General features: G+C 41.7%; 1 protein-coding gene across 2 annotated transcripts in view; it reads left to right on the top strand.

Annotated features, from left to right (window-relative positions):
• The first annotated feature begins 2,421 nt into the window (after window positions 1-2,421).
• ulk2 (unc-51 like autophagy activating kinase 2) overlaps window positions 2,422-21,494 on the top strand; it is a 49,664-nt gene continuing 30,591 nt past the window's right edge. For both annotated transcript variants that reach the window (XM_084064402.1, XM_084064401.1), the window contains exons 1-3: window positions 2,422-3,695; window positions 8,274-8,366; window positions 8,810-8,851. In XM_084064402.1, the coding sequence (XP_083920528.1) occupies window positions 3,606-3,695; window positions 8,274-8,366; window positions 8,810-8,851 (225 nt within the window). In that variant the 5' untranslated portion in view covers window positions 2,422-3,605. The remainder of the gene's footprint in view (window positions 3,696-8,273; window positions 8,367-8,809; window positions 8,852-21,494) is intronic.

The raw sequence follows: 21,494 nt of genomic DNA, 5'->3' as shown, positions 1-21,494 counted from the left end.
ATATCGTCAGGTCTGTGCCACTCACTGTTGGTGCTTTGTCATGCCTGTCCAGTGTTCAGAAATTGTTTGGGGTGTGGTCTAGTCTCCAGTGAAATGGGCATTTAAACTGGAGATATGTGAGTATCAGATTATGTATGTGCAAAGGAGAACAACGGTCTATGTATGTTTTGTTTATGATTTTGTATGACATTATGGTTTAACCTATATATCTGATCATTGTATAACAGGTGCAGACAGGGGAGCGTGATGTGTGGAAACATTGAGAGGCTTCTGATGTGTACAGTGTGGTAACAGTCTTCCACGCCGACATCTCGCCACTCCGACTAGTGGCTTCCGCGTGCGGTTAGGGTTAGGGTGAGGGTTAGGTATAGGGTTCGTTAACGTCGGAAAGGCGACATGTCGGAAAGCCGCCATGTAACCGTACAGTGTATATAATAAGACTATAAGAGCTATTGGTAAGGTAATCCTTTTATTGGTTTGCCCATTGTATCTCATGTGACATTTTGTAGCTGAGTGCATATTGTGTTTATGTATTACATGCTTTGTGATTATTGTGAAATGTCTGCTTTGTCATTGATTGGTCCATGTGGAACAAGCGGCACACTAGGGACCGCTGTTCCTTTTCCCTTGATTTATGTTTGATTTACTTAACTTTTTTGTACCAGTCTTCTTCCCTTTATATTTGCTCAAACACTTTTAACCATTTCAATATATGCACATAAATGAATGTACCATTTTGTAAGCTTTTCTATAATAAAATAATTGCTATTTTTATACCCTACACTTTGGTCTGCCTTTAATTTATGTAGCTGGGTAACACATTTAACATTACAATAATTGCTATTGATAGATTAGCCTATAGACCAATTATTTGTTTACCAACATTGAGACTGGACGCACAGGTGATTGTTTCATGCAATCATCAATTCCCAACATAATTGTTTCGGGGTGCGCTGGTTTCAGTATACATTCAACCTCCTTGTGTGTTGGCTAGTCCTAGGGAGACATGACAGAATGGGTTTTATTTGGTGCCGGCTGCGCGCGCATAGTGGTTATCAGAGTGGCGTCGTCTGTTAAGGGGTCTATTATGAAAGCCCATAAACAAATGTGTTGGGCATTTTTATTTCAAGCTCTAAGCTCTGAGGAAAATGCATTATTATTATCATAACTTCAAATGAAAATGCCATTTGGAACCTTTGTTCTAGACCAGAGTCTAGAGCACCTGTTTTGTGTTGGTCTTCAAGTCTGTACAGATACATTATCCAGATTTTCAATCCAGAACATAATGTATAGCCTACAATCAGTTAACTCCTACACAGTCAGTAAATCTAAAGCATATGAAATTACATGTTACATTACATATTGTTGATGGACATTTTCCACATTTGTTGTGATTTAACTAAATAGCATGGGGGGGGGGGGGGGGGTTCTCATTCTCAAAAGGGTTCTCTTACTGGAACCTAAAATTGACTTCACTCATGCACATATAGTTAAGCTATGAGGGCATTCATCTGATTTAACCACATTGTTCTTCTGAAGTCTGAATGGAGCCACTTTAGTTCTGACCCACTGCTTGATATTAGAGACACTACCGGTCCAATTTAAAACAGTACGTTTTGTATCCACCAGGGGACAAATCAAAACAACATACAGTAGTAGCCTACATACTGAGCTCCCCCTGTGACCTCACAAATGAAACACAACCTTTTTTTCTGAATTGTTACTAAATAAAATAGTCAAATTCATGGTTTATATTTTTTTCTCCTTTAAATATCTCTATTTGGAAAGAGAGGCTCGGATTGGCATTTTACAGTATAGCCTTTCCACACATTTCTTATACAACCTATGTATGGCATTTTCCTATTAACAATTTCAATTATTTAATTATTTAAAAGTAAGTAACTGAGTAGGCAAATATTGTACTTTTACTCTACTATTATTTGACAGCTTTAGTTACTTTGTAGATTTTGATTATTATTACAAAACATCCATTAACCAGAATAACCACTTCAGCCCTATATTTCGGCCATTTTTTTGTAGATCTGCTATTTCCAATAATAAATCTATACATTTTATATATATTTGAAAACGTGTGAAACGGGACATTCTGAAGAATGAGTACTTTTTGGTACATTAAGTACATTTTTGATACCAATACTTTTGTACCTTTACTCAAGTCAATTTTGAATTCCGGACCTTTACTTGTAACAGAGTATTTCTACATTGCAGTATTGATACTTTACTTTAATTTAAGTCAAAACCTTTTCCCACAACTGACAGTTTGTCATCCAGCACTGTCTCTTGCAGCGGACGGTACGTGAACAAAGAAAGGCTGTGCACCGGCCGGAAGAGTCCGCGGAGGGATATGGTATAAAGCTGCACCAGGGCACTTTCTTCCTGTATTGTTCACCGTGACGTCAGATGAGTCAGATCTCTGTCCTTATTATCCACTGGTAACAAGGAGGATTGGACACATCACGGCAATAAGAACATAATATCTAAACGTCAAGATAAAAGACTACAGCGTCGAAAGGGAAATAACAATTCGATTCGGATGGCAGATCAGAGAGACGTCGTTGGTACGATGGAGACATCGCAGAAGAACCAAATGTTATGAAACATCACGGAATTTAAACGCTCATGTTTCCAAGAGGAGGCAACTGGACATCCCGACCCGAACACAGAGGACCGTCTGGGAGGAGGACATAACCCAGGAGGAACTGTAACAAGGACGAATTCCGTTTGTCAGGAGGATCCGACCATATTATTTACACTATAGCCCTATGTTTACTAGTGGTCTAGTCCGTCGTTTTAACCTGAGTGTGAGCGTGTTAAATGAAATCAACGCACTCAGCTGACATTAACGGGTAAACAAGCATCGGTTTGTTCATGCCAGGCAGCATGTTTGCAAGGAACGATATTAGTGGTCAATATGATGCTCAGTACAGCGACAGCATTATGTCACTGTCAGGTTAACGTCAGATAGCTGAGGTGGTCTCTGGTCGGCAGGTGTTGTAGGGGCTTTTGGTTCATGTCCAGATCCACCTGACATCATGTAGACTGTCAGTCATATACCCGCTTAGGATAGACATAATAATACACTGGTTCTCGAGAGCCTTTTGAACCAATGCAGCACAGGGCTGTTTGCAGGTAGTGAACACACAGGGCCAGAGAAGGACAGCTGGCACTGTATTGTAACATTGTGTACATTTGGACCCTGGCTGGCCATGCTTAGAGCCACCTGCTATGTATGATTGCAGTGCTGCAAGAAGACAGTATCCCAGTGTTTCTCTCAGCTGACTGATACTGACTGACTATAGAAGCCTCATATCATGGCATCTGCATCTATTATTTAAGCAATAAATAAACATATCAGAACAGTTCATGAGAAGCTGTGCTTGTCAGCCAGTTATGGAATAAACTGAAAATATTCCAACAGGACAGACAGGGAACACTTTGCACAACAAAGGAAAAAAAGATATACTATATATTATGTATGTGTATATAGCCTTTATATTTAGAAGTTGAGAAGAGTGTGACATTCAGGTGCATTCCTGGACCATTTATGAGAAACCTGGCATAAATTGGACTGTCCTTTTACTACAATGGAAGCTGTGGGAGATTTTGAGTACAGCAGGAAAGACCTGGTTGGACATGGAGCTTTTGCTGTTGTTTTCAAAGGGAGACACAGAAAGGTAAATAGCAGCTGAACTGCATTGCCCCCCCTCCCCCCCCTCTTGCCCCATTTCTCTTTCAGTTAGAATAACAGTGAGGTTTCCTGTGAACATGTGGGTCATTGACGATGCAGATCGCATTGTCATACTGCAACATTTTGGTGTCATTGTTCTGAAAAAGTCAAAGGGAAATTATTTCCTGCATGACAATGTTATTTACTGCAGTGGTTCTCAACCTGTGGGTTGGGGGGTCCCCACATGATTTTGGGGGACTCCCCTGATGACAGTGAAGTGACTAATTTAAGGACTTATAAGACGTTTTAATACCTAAAAAAGACCATTACTGCATCAAAAGTAATCAACAAAATATAAAACTGGTCAAACATTGGCCAAATTGTCAAATAATCTGAGGCAAAAATTTTGAAAATAGCGTTGCGAGTTGTGAGCTTGTAGACCCCCACCTGCTTGTCAGGTGGGGGTCCCCAGTTTCAAATATGATTATTTTGGGGGGTCGCGGCCTGAAAAGATTTAGAACCACTGATTTATAGACCCTGCATCTAAAGCATCGTAACACTGACTCAGCTATTCACCTAATGTTATTTTGACTGTGCAAGTGGATTTCATTGCTTGTTATTTCATCAGACAGACTCTTATGCGGCTGGGAGTCTGAGTTTATTGGTACTGTAGAAGCCATCCATTCATGAACGGATGACTCAAATGACTCCCAGCAGCACTGACGTACTGGGTGGGAGGATGGGGTACAGACAGTGTTTTTCCTCTACCTATTTTAACCACAGGAGGTATCTTATTATGTAACCACTGTGTTATATATGATATACCTACTGTACAGTATATATTCTCTCTTCTGATTCATGCCATCTGTGGATGGGAGTTCTCACCTCATTGTCCTTAAATGCAGACGTGACCTTAGATGCCTGTCTTGCAATATGGCTGTTGAGTGGAGGCATAGGTGTGTGTGTGTGTGTGTGTGTGTGTGTGTGTGTGTGTGTGTGTGTGTGTGTGTGTGTGTGTGTGTGTGTGTGTGTGTGTGTGTGTGTGTGTGTGTGTGTGTGTGTGTGTGTGTGTGTGTGTGTGTGTGTGTGTGTGTGTGTGATGACATCATCATATCACCCCATATTCTTTGAGTGAATCAGATAACAGCTGAATTCCTCAATGAGAGCCGCATCAATGAAAGACACACAGATATTACATCATAAAATCCTCAGTGTAAATTTAACTCTGAGAGTGTGCACATGTAACCAAATGGACTCGGTGTAGAGTCTACACAGCCTTTATTATTGTCATAACACACATGGCTCTCTGCAGGACTCTGGCTCTCTGTTTTCCCATATTGAAGACTTAATTCTAATGTATACACACCGAAAATAGCCGATCTACATGCTCACAATGTGTCATGTACGACAGAGTATTAAGTATAACTCGGAGGCTATATGTCGGGAGTAACCTAATATGGAACATCCATCCAGCAGTGAAGTTACATAAGTGGCCTTAAAGTCATTGTCTTGGGCTGAATCATACGTTTTTGTGGCTTTGACAAATGAGATTATGTCTCAAGATAGGGTTCGGCATTCTGCAAATATCAATATTATAGTGATCTATCTGGGATGTTGGATATTGTGATATCATGAAATAGCATAATTGTCTTTTAGCTGTGCTAACTGTTCTAGCTGTTTTCTTTTACTTTAGCCTCTTAGTTATTATATATTATGATTATTTAGAAAAAGTCTCATCGTGTTTTACCCACTTAGTCATTATTATATATTACTTACTGGTTATTATAATTCTTGTTTTTTAAGGTACATTTCCAGTGCCTATGTCATTTTGATATGAGTGTCAGGGGCAGACACTCGCAAATAAAAAGGTTTAGTAGTGTTTAGAGAAGTTGTCCAAAAACACATTCTACATTTGAACAAGTTAAACTGTATGACTTTAAACACACACACACACACACACACACACACACACACACACACACACACACACACACACACACACACACACACACACACACAATGCATGAATGAATGAATACATTAATAAGAGAAGAGAGGACCGAGTGAGTACTGATGATTTATCAAAAGTCATCGTGTAAATGTTACCCACTTAGTTAATATGAACTGATTATTATTTATAAAAAATATTATTTTGTAAATATTTTGTGAAAGCAGTGTCATCCACACATATTCGTATATCGAGTTATTTGGTCAGATTTGTCTATTATGCCAAGCCCTATCTGATAAAAATACTATAGTTAGGCACTATATTATTCTGTCAAAGTGGACAGCTTTATGGATACAAGTGTGATATTTAACATGTATCCCCTCTGTCCTGATGTTAAAATGGACTCTGCATGTGATTGGTGTATTTATATCCTTTGTGTCTGCATTTCTATTTATAGGCTAATTTCCTCCTAGGAGGAGGCAGGAGTTCGAGGCCAGGACAGAGGTTACTGTCAACTCTGCTTGTGACACTGGCCTTTGATCACTTCAGCCTTTAAGCAGGAATCTCTTACAGGTTATATGCTACTATACTGAATCAAGGCTAGGTATTTCTGTTAGTGTTTAATCCAGATATGTTGGCATTTAACTCCCAAACTGAAAATGTATTACTCAGGCCACGATAACATTGAGAGGCCCATGATAACGTTGAGACATTTTTGTTATTGCGATATCATAATAACAACAACATTGCTACATCCCTAATTGAATACCTTGTTTTGACTATGCATTTGCTACTACTGGTCATGAATCTCATGATCTATTGACACAAGCCTTGCAGGAAAAAGTGTAATATTCGTTCCAGTAGTAACCTTATTATTAAAAAAAAAGAAAAAGTACTATCCATTCCCTAATAAAGACCCGGCCTATACATTATTTTTTTAAGTAATCCAAAATAGGAATGCCTGAGTTAGTGTGGTTAAATTAACTTAAGTCTGGGTTGGCATAAATGTCCTGCTTAGACTCTGCCAGTAGCCTATCCTCACTTTGTAACTATGTAACTGGTAGCTCTCCTCTAGAATACCAAAGTGAGCAACCTGTATGCTAGTACAGTACCCTGTCCAGCCTGGTTGTCTTTTTATCATAACTTCAGTCAGCATGTTGATACCAGAGTGCTGCTGATGAGGCTGAGGTATTTGTTGCTCACGCCACCATAATCTCATATGATTCACAATGAGATCATGTGTTATTCTGGAAAGTCCTCCTCCCATTTGTGACCGGACGTCTTCTGCACCCACAAACTGCTTACTCTGCACTCCTGAACTGTCCATTATGAAGTCCTGGTGGCATGCCATGGAATCATTAGCTTGATCTGATTACTCACAAAACTCTGCCCCCACACACACACAGTCAGCATCGTATCAGGCCCACTTAAGATATGTCCCAAATAAATTCACAATACAACAGGCTTCACATTGAAATGTTGACCTGTCGATACTCCATAATGTAAGTGTTGCCATGTTTTCTCTGAGCTGTCCTTGTTATGCAAGTGCAATTCAACAATGTTCAGACGTGTTATATGATATGCCTGATGATATTGGTCGATTAGACCTACTTTCCCTTACACCGAAAGATGCAGTAAGAATAGTTATATCTTGACTTTGAGCGTTCGTTAACATACTACTGTACATGCATCGTATTGTAAAATGTTATATATTTTCCTGCACTATGCAGTCACATTTTAGTGCGTCTTTAGTCAGTTTGGGATGGGTAGAGCCTGCAGTGTAGGCTACTACAGGAACACACACACACTCTTGATTTCGTGTCAGTGCCATGCCAGAGGCAGAGTGTGCAAGCGCAGAACAAGTACATCTCCTATTAACCTAGATTCATTTGGAAAGCCTCGATTTTATTCAGAGATTCTCCTGCTCTAGAATTTTCATGCCAACGGGAGCGTTACCCACTTCAGTTGTCATTCCTCTGTCTCTCTCTTTCTGTCATTTTTTTTTTTTATTCTGTCTCTAATTCTCTCTTTTTCACTCTAGCTTAAGGGCAAATGAAATGAACAATTTAGTACTCATGAGTTTATTTGTCTTCAAATGTTGGACATTTGGCAGCTGATGCATCAAGAGCGGTTCAGCTCATATGAACTCGAACCCTCCAGGGGGCTTGTGTGTCTGTGTAGAGAAACATTATCTCAACCTGGGTAGAAATTAGACCTCCACATTGCCTTTAGTTTAGCATGAGCAGGTCACAGCCTCTCATTCTAGCTGTCATTTGAGTGTCTTGTTCTTTCACTGGTCATTCAGCGGTGATGGGATGAGCCGGTGTGAGCTTGAAAGTGTATTATTGTGTCATTGAAACATCTAAGATTTCCCCTGTCCTCTCAGCCTTCTCACACAATGATGCTAACAATGTTGCTATAGCCTTGTTGACACACACACACACACACACACACACACACACACACACACACACACACACACACACACACACACACACACACACCCACACTCACACACCTGGCATTAAATCAAGGTCGTATTAAGAACTACTAGAAGGCATTTTAACTAATTGCTCCCATCTTTCTTCGTTCCCTCTCTCTGTCTCTCTCTGTCCCTCATCTTTCTGTCCTGTGCAGAAGACCGATTGGGAGGTGGCCATCAAGAGCATTAACAAGAAGAATCTCTCCAAGTCCCAGATCCTCCTTGGCAAAGAAATCAAAATCCTGAAGGTGATCAGTGACACTTAATGGCACCTTGCTTATCTCTCAGATGTACTTGAGGAATAATTTGGCGTGGGCCTTGGTTCAGTGAGTGCCAAGAAAGAATATGGCCATGACTCGCTTCTTAGAAATCAATTAATAGCCAGTAGCTGACCGGATAGCAACTAGATTTACAACCCTCACGGGCACAGTGCACTGTCCCACCACATGTACAGATGATTCCCAGCATCTTGCACAGTAATTATGAATGTTGTATCCCCCCCCTGTCTGCCCCCAGTTAACTACTCTACTATCTAAAATATAGATATTTAGATGTATTTATAAGGGCATTTTTTTCCTTAAATTAAATTTGAAATAAAGTAAACCCTTCTCTCTTAAAAACAAAACAATAATAAGAAATATCAATATTAATTGTGCTGCATGCTAATGCATTTATTATTTTCTTTACCTAGGAACTTCAACACGAAAACATCGTGGCACTTTACGATGTCCAGGTATGTTCTTGTTTTTTCTGCAGCTAATGTTGAATACTGTTCATATATAAATATTTCTATGTACAGGTCTGCATGTACACATGACTTGTAAGACAAGCAAGCAACCAATATATCTCTGCTGTTCGGCAGAAACCAGATAACTCCAAAATGTTAATTTTCCAGGAAATGAAAAAAAAAAAGTGGAGTTAGGAGGTTTTGTTCATCATTGATTAGAACAGCTGAATGGACCTCCAAGCTCACAATGAGGTTGGAGGTCAAAAGGGGGTGGAGCCTGGAGTCAACTGAGGATCCAATGGAGTTAGCTGGTTTTGTCAGAAGTGCTTTTTAATGCTTTTCATTGGTTCAATATTTTTTTTTACCAACAAACACACAGACGTAAAGGGTGTTCAATGGCCCTGATTTATGGAAAAAATGCAAAAGCGTCAAAATGAAGTTAGCTGTTTTCTGCCGGACAGCAACGATATTATGTATATAGAAATATAGAGAAACTCTGCATATTGTCCAGCAGAGCATCCTAGCTCAGAAAACCCATCAAGGGAAGGTTGATGAATAGAGATCAAGTATGTGTCCACCATGACTATTTGTTACTGTATAGGTACTTATCTCAATCTGCCATTCTGGCAAGAGTGACCACTGCCTTTCTTTGCCCCAGTATGTATGGAGCATGTCTCAGGGGGAAAAAAGCACGTTCATTACTAACAGCAAACCCTCCGGTCACCTGTTGAGTTGCTTTCCATCTGCTGTGAACCTGAATGTCACCGATAGTGCTGGCCGTCTCAGGTTCCCATTCACACACATTCACATTAGACAGCCATGTACAGGGAGCAGTTAGTGGTTTATTGCTCAAGGACACTTCAATATGATGCCAGAAGGAGCAGGGTTCAAACCAGGAACCTTCCAGTTCCCGGATAACTGCTTTACCTCCTGAGCCATTGTATCACAAATAGGAATTGAAAAAATCACAAAAGGGTAGCACATCAAACACACAAAATTTCAAATCAATGGAGGACAAAGTACTCACATTTCCACTTTGTTATTGGCACACACCAATAAATGAACATTGTCACTATGGTTCTAAACAAGTAAAGTTTATTATTATTGTTATTATTTTCCCCCTGCCATTCAGAAAATGTCCACTTATCAATTCAGACATATTCAGTAAAATACGTACAATACCATGTATACTTTTTTTAGATTCAGCAGGACACCTTACAGCAGTTTACGTAATGGAGCTTTCAAAATCATTTCCAGACTTTCTAAACTATTTGCAGTACAAATATTAGCTCTGAGCACTAGTAGCTAGGCTATGGAGCGTAACCTCCAGGTCCATTACATAACAGTGTGCTCACATGAGAGCATGTGACTGGCTAAGTCCAGCACACACTGCTTTACCTCCATTACTCCATCAGTTTCTGTCTACAACGATCATCATTATCATCACTGTAATGAAGGATGGATTGCTCTCATGGTAAATTTAGCAGGTTGGCAGTATGTGACCACTGCGCTGCACTTGTAACAATGCAGAGAAGCTGAGATATTGTCTTCGGTAGTGTTTAGCCACAAGTGATTTGAGGGTAAACATAAACCTCTAACTTCCTTCCAATGACAGCGCTCTTCATGAGATAGAAAAGGCCTATCTGATTGTATTCAGTGATGATAAACTCACCTGACCTCTGCGGACAGTTTGGATTATCCTCTGTGTGTCTGCAAGCCTTTGTTTAACAAAACAGGCTGGAAGGGCACACACCGGTAGTGCTGAGGTGCTGACACCAACGTTTCGACCTTACAAAAAGAAGACCTCTTTGTAAGGTCGAAACGTTGGTTTCATATTAAAACGAATTTCTGCATCGTGGCTAGGAGCTGTGCGACCTCGCTCTCTTTTTTCTCTTTTTTTTTAATTATGCAAACCTTTGTTTCACAAAAATCTGTGTTCTTATTCTTTTGCTGTACTCTCATTATCGCCAGCTTGTGAGATGAAATTCAAAGCAGTCGTTTGGCCGGAATGCTCGTTTTACATCACTCAACATCCTGCGCATGTGCCATACTGCCATTTAAAAACAGGTGATAAGCAAAACATGCTCCCCTAAACGACTTGTTTTGGCTTTCAGCTCACTATCTGGGTAATAATACACACACACACACACACACACACACACACACACACACACACACACACACACGTAACGCGGGTGTAAAATACAACAAAAGAAGAAGAACACTTCAACACTTCAGTGTCAATTCACTGAGTTTATTGTCAGAAAGTTGCTCACAGCATGACAACAGTGATTTCTTTTCTAAACCAAAGCTTCCAGAGACAAAGAGGATAACCCAAGCTGTCCGTAGAGGTGCACTATTTAATCGTTGAGTTTAAATACAATAGGATTTTCTAGCTCATGACAAGGGTTGTGCTTGTCAATGGAATGAATTGCAACTTGAAGGTTATGGATACCCTCTTAAGTCGCTTGCAGTGTGTGCTAGTGTTTAAGTAGTGAAGATACTAAAGCATCGAAACGCTTCATTCGTGTCACCCCGTTCACCTCATTCGCGGTGATTGAGCAACTTCACGTCAAGTCACGTATTTGTTTGTAATCGCATCGTTTGAACAAATATTTTCACATCCAGACACGTCCAAAACACTTTCAGTGTGTCAGGGGCCAGGGCTTTTAGAAGAACAACTGGGCCTTGCTGCAGTATATCAGTCAGTAGTGTCAGTAGTATCAACCTGGCTTCAGAGCTGGACCTAAGTAAATCACTTGTGATTTCTGTAAAACCTTGCCACACAAGAACACAATGCTGAGTCTTAACAGTACTGTTAAAGATTCTGCACCAGTCTTCTCACCTGGTGAAGCTGTATAAGCACACCCTGTGGGCTGTGGCGTCCCCTTTAGCTCAAACTGTTAATGTTAGTGTGCTAACCATATAAACATGGGTTATAAACGTGGGTTTGAGTCCAGCTCAGGGCCTGTGCAACATTCTGTGTGCCCTCTCCTGTCGCTCTCCATTGTGACCAACAGTGATCAGTGATGACTTAAAAATAACTTCAAAAACATAGAATGACATCAGTGTCTCTGATAAGCCTGGTTCAGCACAGCTCACTTCCTCTCTATTTCGATTGGAGAGCATGGGTTCCATTATTAGCATGTGTTAAAACCACAACATACCGTGTTTAATGGCATGCATTCCACTGGTAATATTTAACAAAGTGTGCAATTAGTTTTCAGTGCATTCCTTTTGTCAGCAGTGCATACTGCTCTTTAAAAGCCAATTCTGCCTGAAAATATGGATTATTTTCGTCTAAAAAAGTAATCATCAGCAAACATTTCAGACATTTCTTGTTTTAATTTTCAGTCCAGCATTTATCCCCATAGATAAAATCCCCTTAAAGCTAGGTATCCATCCACCCAACAAGAAGAGATCAAGTTAGCAACAGAGATTGAGAGAGCACCCTTGAAGTGGAAATACTTCCTGTGTTTGCGTAAGCCTCTCCCAGGGACCTTGCTGGTCACACCATCCAGTCCTCCTCCTTCCATCACTGCATCAGTGCTGCTGATGTCATCGCCTCATATAGAGGCAGGACGGCCATGTGATACTAATGTAGGGTCGTTCAGGGAGTGTACTGTGTGTGTATATCAGAATCTTCATCATCATGAAGTGAAACAGCAGCTGTCACTTTGACACTGTCTGTAACACAAGCCAGGAGAGGCCATTGCTTTAGCTGGACATGGAGCACAGAGAAAGACACACACACACACACACACACACACACACACACACACACACACACACACACACACACACACACACACACACACACAGAGAGTGATGCAGTGGTTTGGTCTCCTCGGCTCCTTGTGCTGTTTTTGTTTTGTTTAGTTTTTTTCCTCTTTTTTTTTTGCTGCTGACACTAAAAGTGCTGTTTGAGCCTGTGGCTTCTCCCTGACTCTCGTTCTCTCCATTCTCTCTTGTTGTTGGAAGCAGTGTTTGTTTGTGATGCTGTGTATATTCATTCTCTAACTAGCAGAGGTTTTAGCTTAGATTTCTCTGTCTTTCATCCCCTGTCCTGCGCTCACTTTCATGTATGTTTCTTTTCGTCGCATATTTTTTTGCTTTTTACCCACATTGCCTTTTGTAAATCCCAACAGGAAGTAAAAGGGGGGTTTAAGCAGCCCAAACCCTTAGTGAATCTAGTCTTTTGATGCCGGTTAGGCCCTGCCACGTTGCTACCTACAAAACTATGGTTGAAATCCAAGGCTAGCTGAGTACTGATCTCTTCAAGAACTATGACAAAACATGGTGGTGTGGACAAGCATGGTCCACTTTGGTCACATGTGCTGAATTTGGAAGAGTGCAGCAGCTGCTTGTGACCTCATTCCTTTGGATGAAGTGTGACTAAGGGTTTAGGGCATTGGGTTTTCCACCATGCATGCTTGGGGCCCGGTGACCTTTCTCCTACTCATTCAGCTCGGCTTCTTCACAGCTCTTGTCCAGTGAGACAGGAAGTGGGTCACCTATTTAAGAGTGGATAGGCATTGTTATAAACCTTTCTGTCCTCTGTCTGTAACTGGAGGTGGTGTGGGCTCCAGTTTACACCACAGGGCTGTCTCTGTACCCATTGGCATCAGTCGATGGTGGCTTGTTTGAAAAGGGCAGGATGATGTAGCAGTAGAAGCCTGAGAGGAGGCTGAGAGAGCGAGAGAGAGACCTTTGGGAAGGTGGGAGCTGTGACTTGAACTCTTCGTCAGCATATGTACAAACATTCAGGGGTGTAATGGTGATTTTTTCATTTATTGACGGAGCGCTATTTTAATAATGTCACACGCACATTGCACGCATTTTATTTTACCTTAATGTAGCGTATAGCCGCATACATAGTAAGAAACATGTTTGTATAGGAAATGACTAGTTTTTAACTTTCGTTTTAGTCTTTGTAAATCTTCTCAAGGAATACTTTGAATTATAGGAGCTGAAAGTAAACGTTTGCTTTGCACGAGGATCATTCTCTTCTTCGACGGTGGCTGAGGCATTGCTGCGTGCAGATAGGATACTGGCAGCAGCAACTACTGAAGCCAAAAGGCTATGTTGCTAATACCGTGTATGTGAGGAGTGTGAGGATGCATTTGCACACTCACTTGTAAACCTGTTATGCAAAGTACTAGTAGCCATTTGGGTACTTGGCTCAGGAATCGAGGGGGACGCGTTCTAGCGTGCACTCGCGTGCACATCCGTACCGTACCTGTGTGCGAAGAAAATGCTGACACCACGCCGTGGTGTCGCGTGAAGCGACCAGTGCACCCCTGCAAACATACACCACGCAGGGATTGCATTGTTGTTGGCAGCAGGCTAGACACACACATACTGCTGTGGATAACAACATGTGATTATAAATATTTTAAAAAACGGATCAATAACTGACACACACAATGTGTGAATGTAATGCACATTGTAAAGCACTTTGGAGAAAGGCGCCACATTAATGCACTATACACCATTTACCATTTTTACACGTACGGCGTACCGTTGACTTTGCTCTGTGTGTTGTTCACACACTCATATAATATAGGCCAGTACTATATGTAGTGACTAACGTAGTCACACAATGTCGTCATAGTGTTGGTGTAACTACTTTGTTAACACTGAGTAGCTCTACACATGGCCTTTTGTGCGTGTGATTTAGGTTCACTATAGAAGCAAGCTCAGCTTCACACCTCTACATAATGCATTAACTCCTCATCTTGCGCTTTCACAACTAGCCTGCTGTGTAGCTTAGAGCCAGAGCCTGCGTCTCTCAGCACAGTTTTGTACCCTACATTGACAAAAATCTGGGCTGTATCTGATGCCTCTGCATTTCATTTGTTGCTCAATGCACAAAAATATTGTAGTCAAGGGCTGTAGGTTCGTATACAGTTAATTTTGCAAACTTATGTTATCATTTTGACTTCACAGCTCAGTAATTAGCATTCGTTTTGGTTAGCCAGTTTGCCATCTTGTAACACTCGATCAAATCACATTTTAGTTGTGCAGTTGTGTGAAAACAGAAACATAATTATGTCAATAACAACACCTGAATTATGCTATGTGCTATATTGACACTTCAAATAAGTGATCACAGTGATCAAAGGTGAGAACACATCTGTAACCTGCTATGTGGAAAAAAGTCCTAGGCAAACCAAAATTTCATCTTTTTGAAAGTTGGTCAGGACACCCATACCTAAATCCAGGGGTGGGCTGCCGGTGCGCTCCACTAGGCTCCAATGAACAGGAATGACTTCAATTAACAGGAATGACCGACCTGGGTGGATGCATATCAATGGTGTGACTTGCTAAGTAGTCTACTGTAGGTGTCAAATGTTCCCGTCTGAAGCAGTCCTACTGTAGGTGTCAGATGTTCTGTCTGGAGCAGTCATAAGATTTGGATTATGGATAACAGTGGCTGATGGATTCATGAACTAATTAAATTACAGAGGTGTCGCCTGCAAGGTAAATGCAATGGATATACAGTATATTGTGGGTTAATAAATAGGCCTACATATTAAAGAGGTTATTTCAATCGGCGATCGCTCACGTGTGCATGTACCATAGACTGTATAAATGAGATGGACAAACCCCCTCCGCTGCTTTCTACAGACCGAAAATGAATCCTTTGCTGCAGACTGTGGGTCCGCCATCTTTCACTACGCGTCAGAATGAGTTCAGACCATTATTGGTTGGGTAACTTGTCAATCAAGAGCGGGGGGCGGGGAATGAATAATATTGGTTGTGTAGCGTGTCAATCAAATCATCCCGCCCCTCCTAGAGAATAGCCTACTTTATCGTCAATTTTATAATAAATAGAACCATAATTTAGCAAAACGCATATCCTGATGATTGAAAGGAGACTTTAAACTAGCGACTGGAAGCATATAGAATTTATGACAATTTTTATTACAGTAAGAAAATCGAGTCTGAAAGTTGGTAAAAACCCATCGGCTTGCGTTAAAATAAATTCTTTCTGAACTCACAGGTCGGCACGGGTGAAACAGCGCCTCTCGCTGGACATTTACTAAACATCCGGGTTGGCCTCATAGTAAATATCTCAGCCTTGCCCCTTGGCATGTACGCGCGACGTAGAGCTCCACTAGCTAAGAAATACACAGCACACCCCTGCCTAAATCTATGATTACAGTTGACTCACCGTCTCACCACACAACAGTTTGTGTTAGTTTAGGTCCCCTAGAGACTCTATAGGTAGGGCATCAAGGTGCCTTGAGAAAGTTTTTCAATAACTAAGTACAAACACAAAGATCATCAACTTAGTTTGGCTTCGCCATTCTAGAAGATCCCAACCAAAGTCAAAGTGTAAAAGACCACTTTACGCCCTGCTGGTGGAAACACCAGCATTCATTAAGATGGGGATGAAAGTGAAGCGCTGAAGCTTCCCAGACACATCTGGAAACAGGCTCTTAACCTAACCCTTGTTTTATGTGAATTACCACAGAGACAAACAACGAAAAACAACCTCTCCAACGAAAAGCAACCTCTCGGTTGAAATTGCACTCAGAATGGCTGTACATGTACAAGTCAATAAAAGGAGTCAGTCTCAGTGTTGCCATGTCCGCTTATAACTTTGGGCATGTTTTTCTGTAAAGTTGCTTGTAAATATTGGTAGTCGCGGGTTTCGTTTTTTTTTGGCTTGTTTCTAAAGTGTAGTTGCTTATTTGGGCTTGCTTCCATTTTTTTCCTTTTTATTGTTTAAACCAGTGGTTCTCAAACATTTTCATGTCAAGAACCCCCAATTTAACGTGTATTTGTCCACGGAGCCCCATCTGAAATTAATTTGTGCCAGGGACCCCCGTACCAGATTTGTGTTGATAAAATGTCTCAACAATATTTCACACTTATCATTTTTTTCCCCTCAAGATAAAAAAATAAATAGCAGATCTACAAGCTCACAGCGCATCGCAATTCGCAACGCGTTTGTGAGCTTGTAGATCGGCTATTGTCAAATAGCCGACGTGTAGGTTTGAAGTGCTCATGTGGCCTAGTCGCCTCCTTTGTTTTCATAGACCTGGTTGCTTATTTCTCTCGTAAAAATCTGGCAACACTGGTCTGTGTCAATGGAGAGATTACAGCCTCTTATTCCCGGTGCTGTGCGTGCTACTGAGGAGCTCTGCTTATTAACATTAGCATGTTAATCACAGTCCTGCGCAGTGGGCTACGTCACTCTTTCTTCATGGAGCCATGGAGCTGTGAGCAAGACAAAGTGGTGCGAGGTAGAGGGCTGTAATCATAGGGTGTCGAGTTTCTAGGGCTCCCTGGCTCTCTGCTCTCTCAGTGTCTTCATATACAGCCCTCACTGCACACAACCCAGACACCTCATACATGTAGCCATTAGGCAAAGCACCAGTGGTGGAAAATGTACTCTGTTACATGTAGAAATACTCTGTTACTAGCAAAAGTCCGGAATTCAAAATTAGCTTGAGTAAAAGTACAAAAGTATTGGTATAACAAAAGTAGAAAGTACTCATCGTGCAGAATGTCCCATTTCACAAGTTTTCAAATGTATAAAATCTTTAAAAATCTATAGAAAATATATATACAAAATAAAATAGCAGATCTACAAGCTCACACATTGTGAGCTTGTAGATCGGCTATTTTCAAATGGCTGAAATGTATATAGGGCTAAAGTGGGTAATGTATGTTTTGTAATAATAATCAAAATCTACAAAGTAACTTGTAACTTAAGTTTTCAAATAATTGTGGTGGAGTAAAAGTATAATATTTGCCTCTGAGATGTAGTGGAGTAGAAGATAAAGTACTAAAAAATGGAAATACTCCAGTAAAGTAAAATTACCTCAAAATTGTACTTAAGTACAGTACTTGATTAAATGTACTTTAAAAATGTAAAGTTACTTTACACAACTGCAAAGCACTGCAGAGAAAGGAGTCTGGTGCATGCACATTAAATAGATTTTTGCAAAGATCTGCTTGCAAAGATATCGCACGATATGGCTGAGAGTCTTGGATGCCCGTGAATGTTCCTCTATGAGGTTATACTAAGAGAGTATTGGTGCCGTCCGAAATTGGAGAAGAGATAAGACACATGATGAGGAAACTTGATGTCAGGAAAACAGAACGTCACAGAGAGGAAGAGAGAGGAGGGCGGGAGGGAGCTGAGGTTTGTTTATGAAGCTGTGGAGTCATGGGGTGTGTAAGGGTAGTCGCATGGGTCTGAGCTTCCAAAACAAAGCCTGAACCTCCTCCAATGGAACACTGTGTTCTAGTCTGGAGAGAGGGCCTCTTTTGTGTGTCTGTGCGCGCACACACGTGCACACGTGTCCCATCTCATTTCTTAGAGAGCATGTGGGGGCAGGGGATTGACATACTGTAGGGAGAGAGAGGGAGAGGGAGAGAGAGAGAGAGAGAGAGAGAGAGAGAGAGAGAGAGGGGGCTGGTAGTTGTTCTTGGGTCTTTTCAGGAGGAGGGGTTGGCTCAGTGAATTTTCCTAGAAAACTCATTGCATAGTTGTGTGTTGGCTTTCTGCCCTTAACGTCTATTAAAGACATGAGTCTAGAGAAACACACACACACACACACACACACACACACACACACACACACACACACACACACACACACACACACACACACACACACACACACACACACACACACACACACACACACACATATATATACATACATGCACACAAATATTCAAGGGGCCAAAAATGTGTTCCTTATGTCCAGAGCAGGGTCCTCTTTATGTTGATGTAGTTAAACCTTATTTAAAAAACGTAACATTTTACTGAGACTAAAAATCTCTTTTGCAAGAAGACTTGGGCACCATAAAGACATCATCTGACTGATCTGTTTGAGATGTGTCTTGATGTGTTTACACACACATGCACGCACGCACGCACGCACACACACACACACACACACACACACACACACACACACACACACACACACACACACACACACACACACACACACACACACTTGGGAAACCTCGCACCCCTGTGGCCAGGCACTCCTAAATGCACAAGCATCCTGTCTGTGTTTGTGTGTTCTCGTGCGTGCATGCGTGTGTACTGTACTTGTGCTACTGCCACACCCACAACAAAGCAAAATGAAACAAATGCAACAGGATGTTCCCTCTGTGCCCTGATGTTGACCCAGACTATCTGTCTGACAAACATCACATCCACCCACCCTGTTTTCCCTCCACTAGTTCTTTTTTTCTTGTTTTTGTGTACATCTGTGTACTTTGTATATACATTGTGTATATATATGCGTGGTGTATACATTGATTTAATTTCTTTTGAACGGAAATACATGTTACTATTATGTACCGGTACACAAGATGTAACAGTAAAGACCACCTTGGCTTGAACCTTGAACCTTTAACCTCCTACGAACATGGAATGACGAGTATGTCTAGTAGTATCACATGTCGCTGTTACGTCAAAGCCCCCAAACAACAAGACGTTGAGATTATCTTCCCCATCCCCCGACCACATAGCTGCACACATGTACACAAACACACTGGTCTCTTCCACTCCTATTCCCTAAGGTCTACACCCCCATCCCCAACCATTTCTCATGTGATGTAATTAGTGCACAGGAATACTGTTGATTTGCCTCAGTGCTCAAAGGCTGCCATTCAAAATCAAGCAAGCTTCAAAAACCAACAATAACGCGATCATACCAGACCACCAACCATTTAGTGTTGCATTCAAAACCCTTTAAAGGGTGACAAGCAGTCAAATTGTTAAATGGTTTATAAATGGAACCAAAAGTGTGTGTGTGTGTGTGCGCGTGTGTGTGTGCGCGTGTGTGCGTGCGGGCCGTGCGTGCGTGCAACTGTGTCTCCATGAAGGGTTCATGGTGGCAAATGGAGTATATATGTATAGTGTTTCTGTTGTGAAAGACTTGTTTTTGACTCTGGCTGTGTTTGGCAGTATGCCAGTCAAGCCATGTCCAAAGTCCTGTTGATTTGGCAACGTTATATAACAGAGGTGTGAATGCTGTACTGTGATACTAACCTCTGCGTGAGTTAAGCCAACGTTCTCTCATGTACAGTAAACAGTTCTAGAATCAGTTCCGTTACTTTCACACCTGCTCCACTGCTGCTGAGCCTACACAAAGAAGGGCCTGTATGCTTGTTGTACCACCTGCCTCTTAAAATGCTTCTCGTGCATATGCCATTAGAGCAACAAAGCCAAATGAACAACACCACCACGGAGACTGAGGACAACAACAAGTCCCAAATAAACCCAACTGAATGAAATAGACGTGTTTTCTCCACCCCGGTTGGGTAGCAGTTCTTCCTAGAAGTATCGGGTGTGCTTGCATTTCTCAGTAGTGGTATTTCCAACGACAGACATCTACAAAACCTTTTGAGTGACACTGTAATGAAAGGACAGACAGGAAACCAAGGACGGAAAAATACGAGACATTCAAGAAAAGTCATGGGTCGGATTCAAACCTGAGTCCTCATGCTTTCAAGGGGTCTGTGTGTGTTTGTGTGGATGGGTGGGTGTGAGACATAGTGTACGGGGGGAGGCATGGCATGTGACACAACTAGGGTATCTCGTCCAGTCTGACCAGTGCTGACTTTTCCCTTCCCCCCACATTGGACTGCTGAACACATCCCTCTTATGTAATGGCTTTCTCACTGGCCCCAGCATGCTTACCCACCCACCCACCACAACAACCCCCCTCCACACACACACACACACACACACACACACACACACACACACACACACACACACACACACACACACACACACACACACACACACACACACACACACACACACACACACACACACCTCAGAGCGGATAATGGCAGGCTGTGCTTTCAGCTTGCCCATCCCCCATAAAGCAGCAACCAAACCATCACAGTGTGCCTCATCGATTCCCACATCCCATTACTGTCCTTCCATCAATGGGATTGGACAGGATGGAGCTGCATACCAGCCAATGAGTGGTTCTGGTTCAGGCCTCGTGGGCCTGGGTAACAGGTCACATGACAGGAAACAGCTGACATTTCTGAATGAACGCTTGTAGGCCCTTGGCATTTGGTCGTGCCTGTCAAGCTGCTGTACTAAAAGAAAAACAGAAGCCCTTACAAATGACTATTGTGCCGTAGTTACTGGTGATGCTATGTTGTGGATTTGGACATGGTATGTTCTCTCCAAGATTATATAATCTCAGAGGGGACATTTGGTCATTTTAGAAGTCAAAGACGGTACAGCAGCAAGAAAATAAGCAAAAAAAAACACTCAATCAAGTAGGTTATTATTCAATTAAAGACAGGACCTATGATATCTCGGTGTAGCTGGTACTGTTGATGTATTTGGAAACTCTCAGGAGCGTATGTGATGAATGTACTGTAGTGTAAATCATTGGTTCTCAAAGTGGGGTCCGGGGACCCCCAGGGGTCCTTGAGGGGGTTCCAGGGGGTCCCCAGCAAAATGTGTGAATATAGCATCACAGTCATTTTTTATACTTTGGCTATTCAAAAATAGCAGATATACAAGCTAGCGGTGCCGCGCTATGAGCAGGAATCAGGCTGCCTCCAGGGACTGCTGGGATTTGTAGTCCTACAGGTGGAGATTTGCGATTAGTGATATTGAGGAACATGATGCACATGG

Source organism: Gymnoscopelus microlampas (assembly GCF_963454915.1).
Source record: "Gymnoscopelus microlampas genome assembly, chromosome: 8".
Lineage (NCBI taxonomy): Eukaryota > Metazoa > Chordata > Actinopteri > Myctophiformes > Myctophidae > Gymnoscopelus > Gymnoscopelus microlampas.
This window is presented reverse-complemented; position numbering and strand designations above follow the sequence as displayed.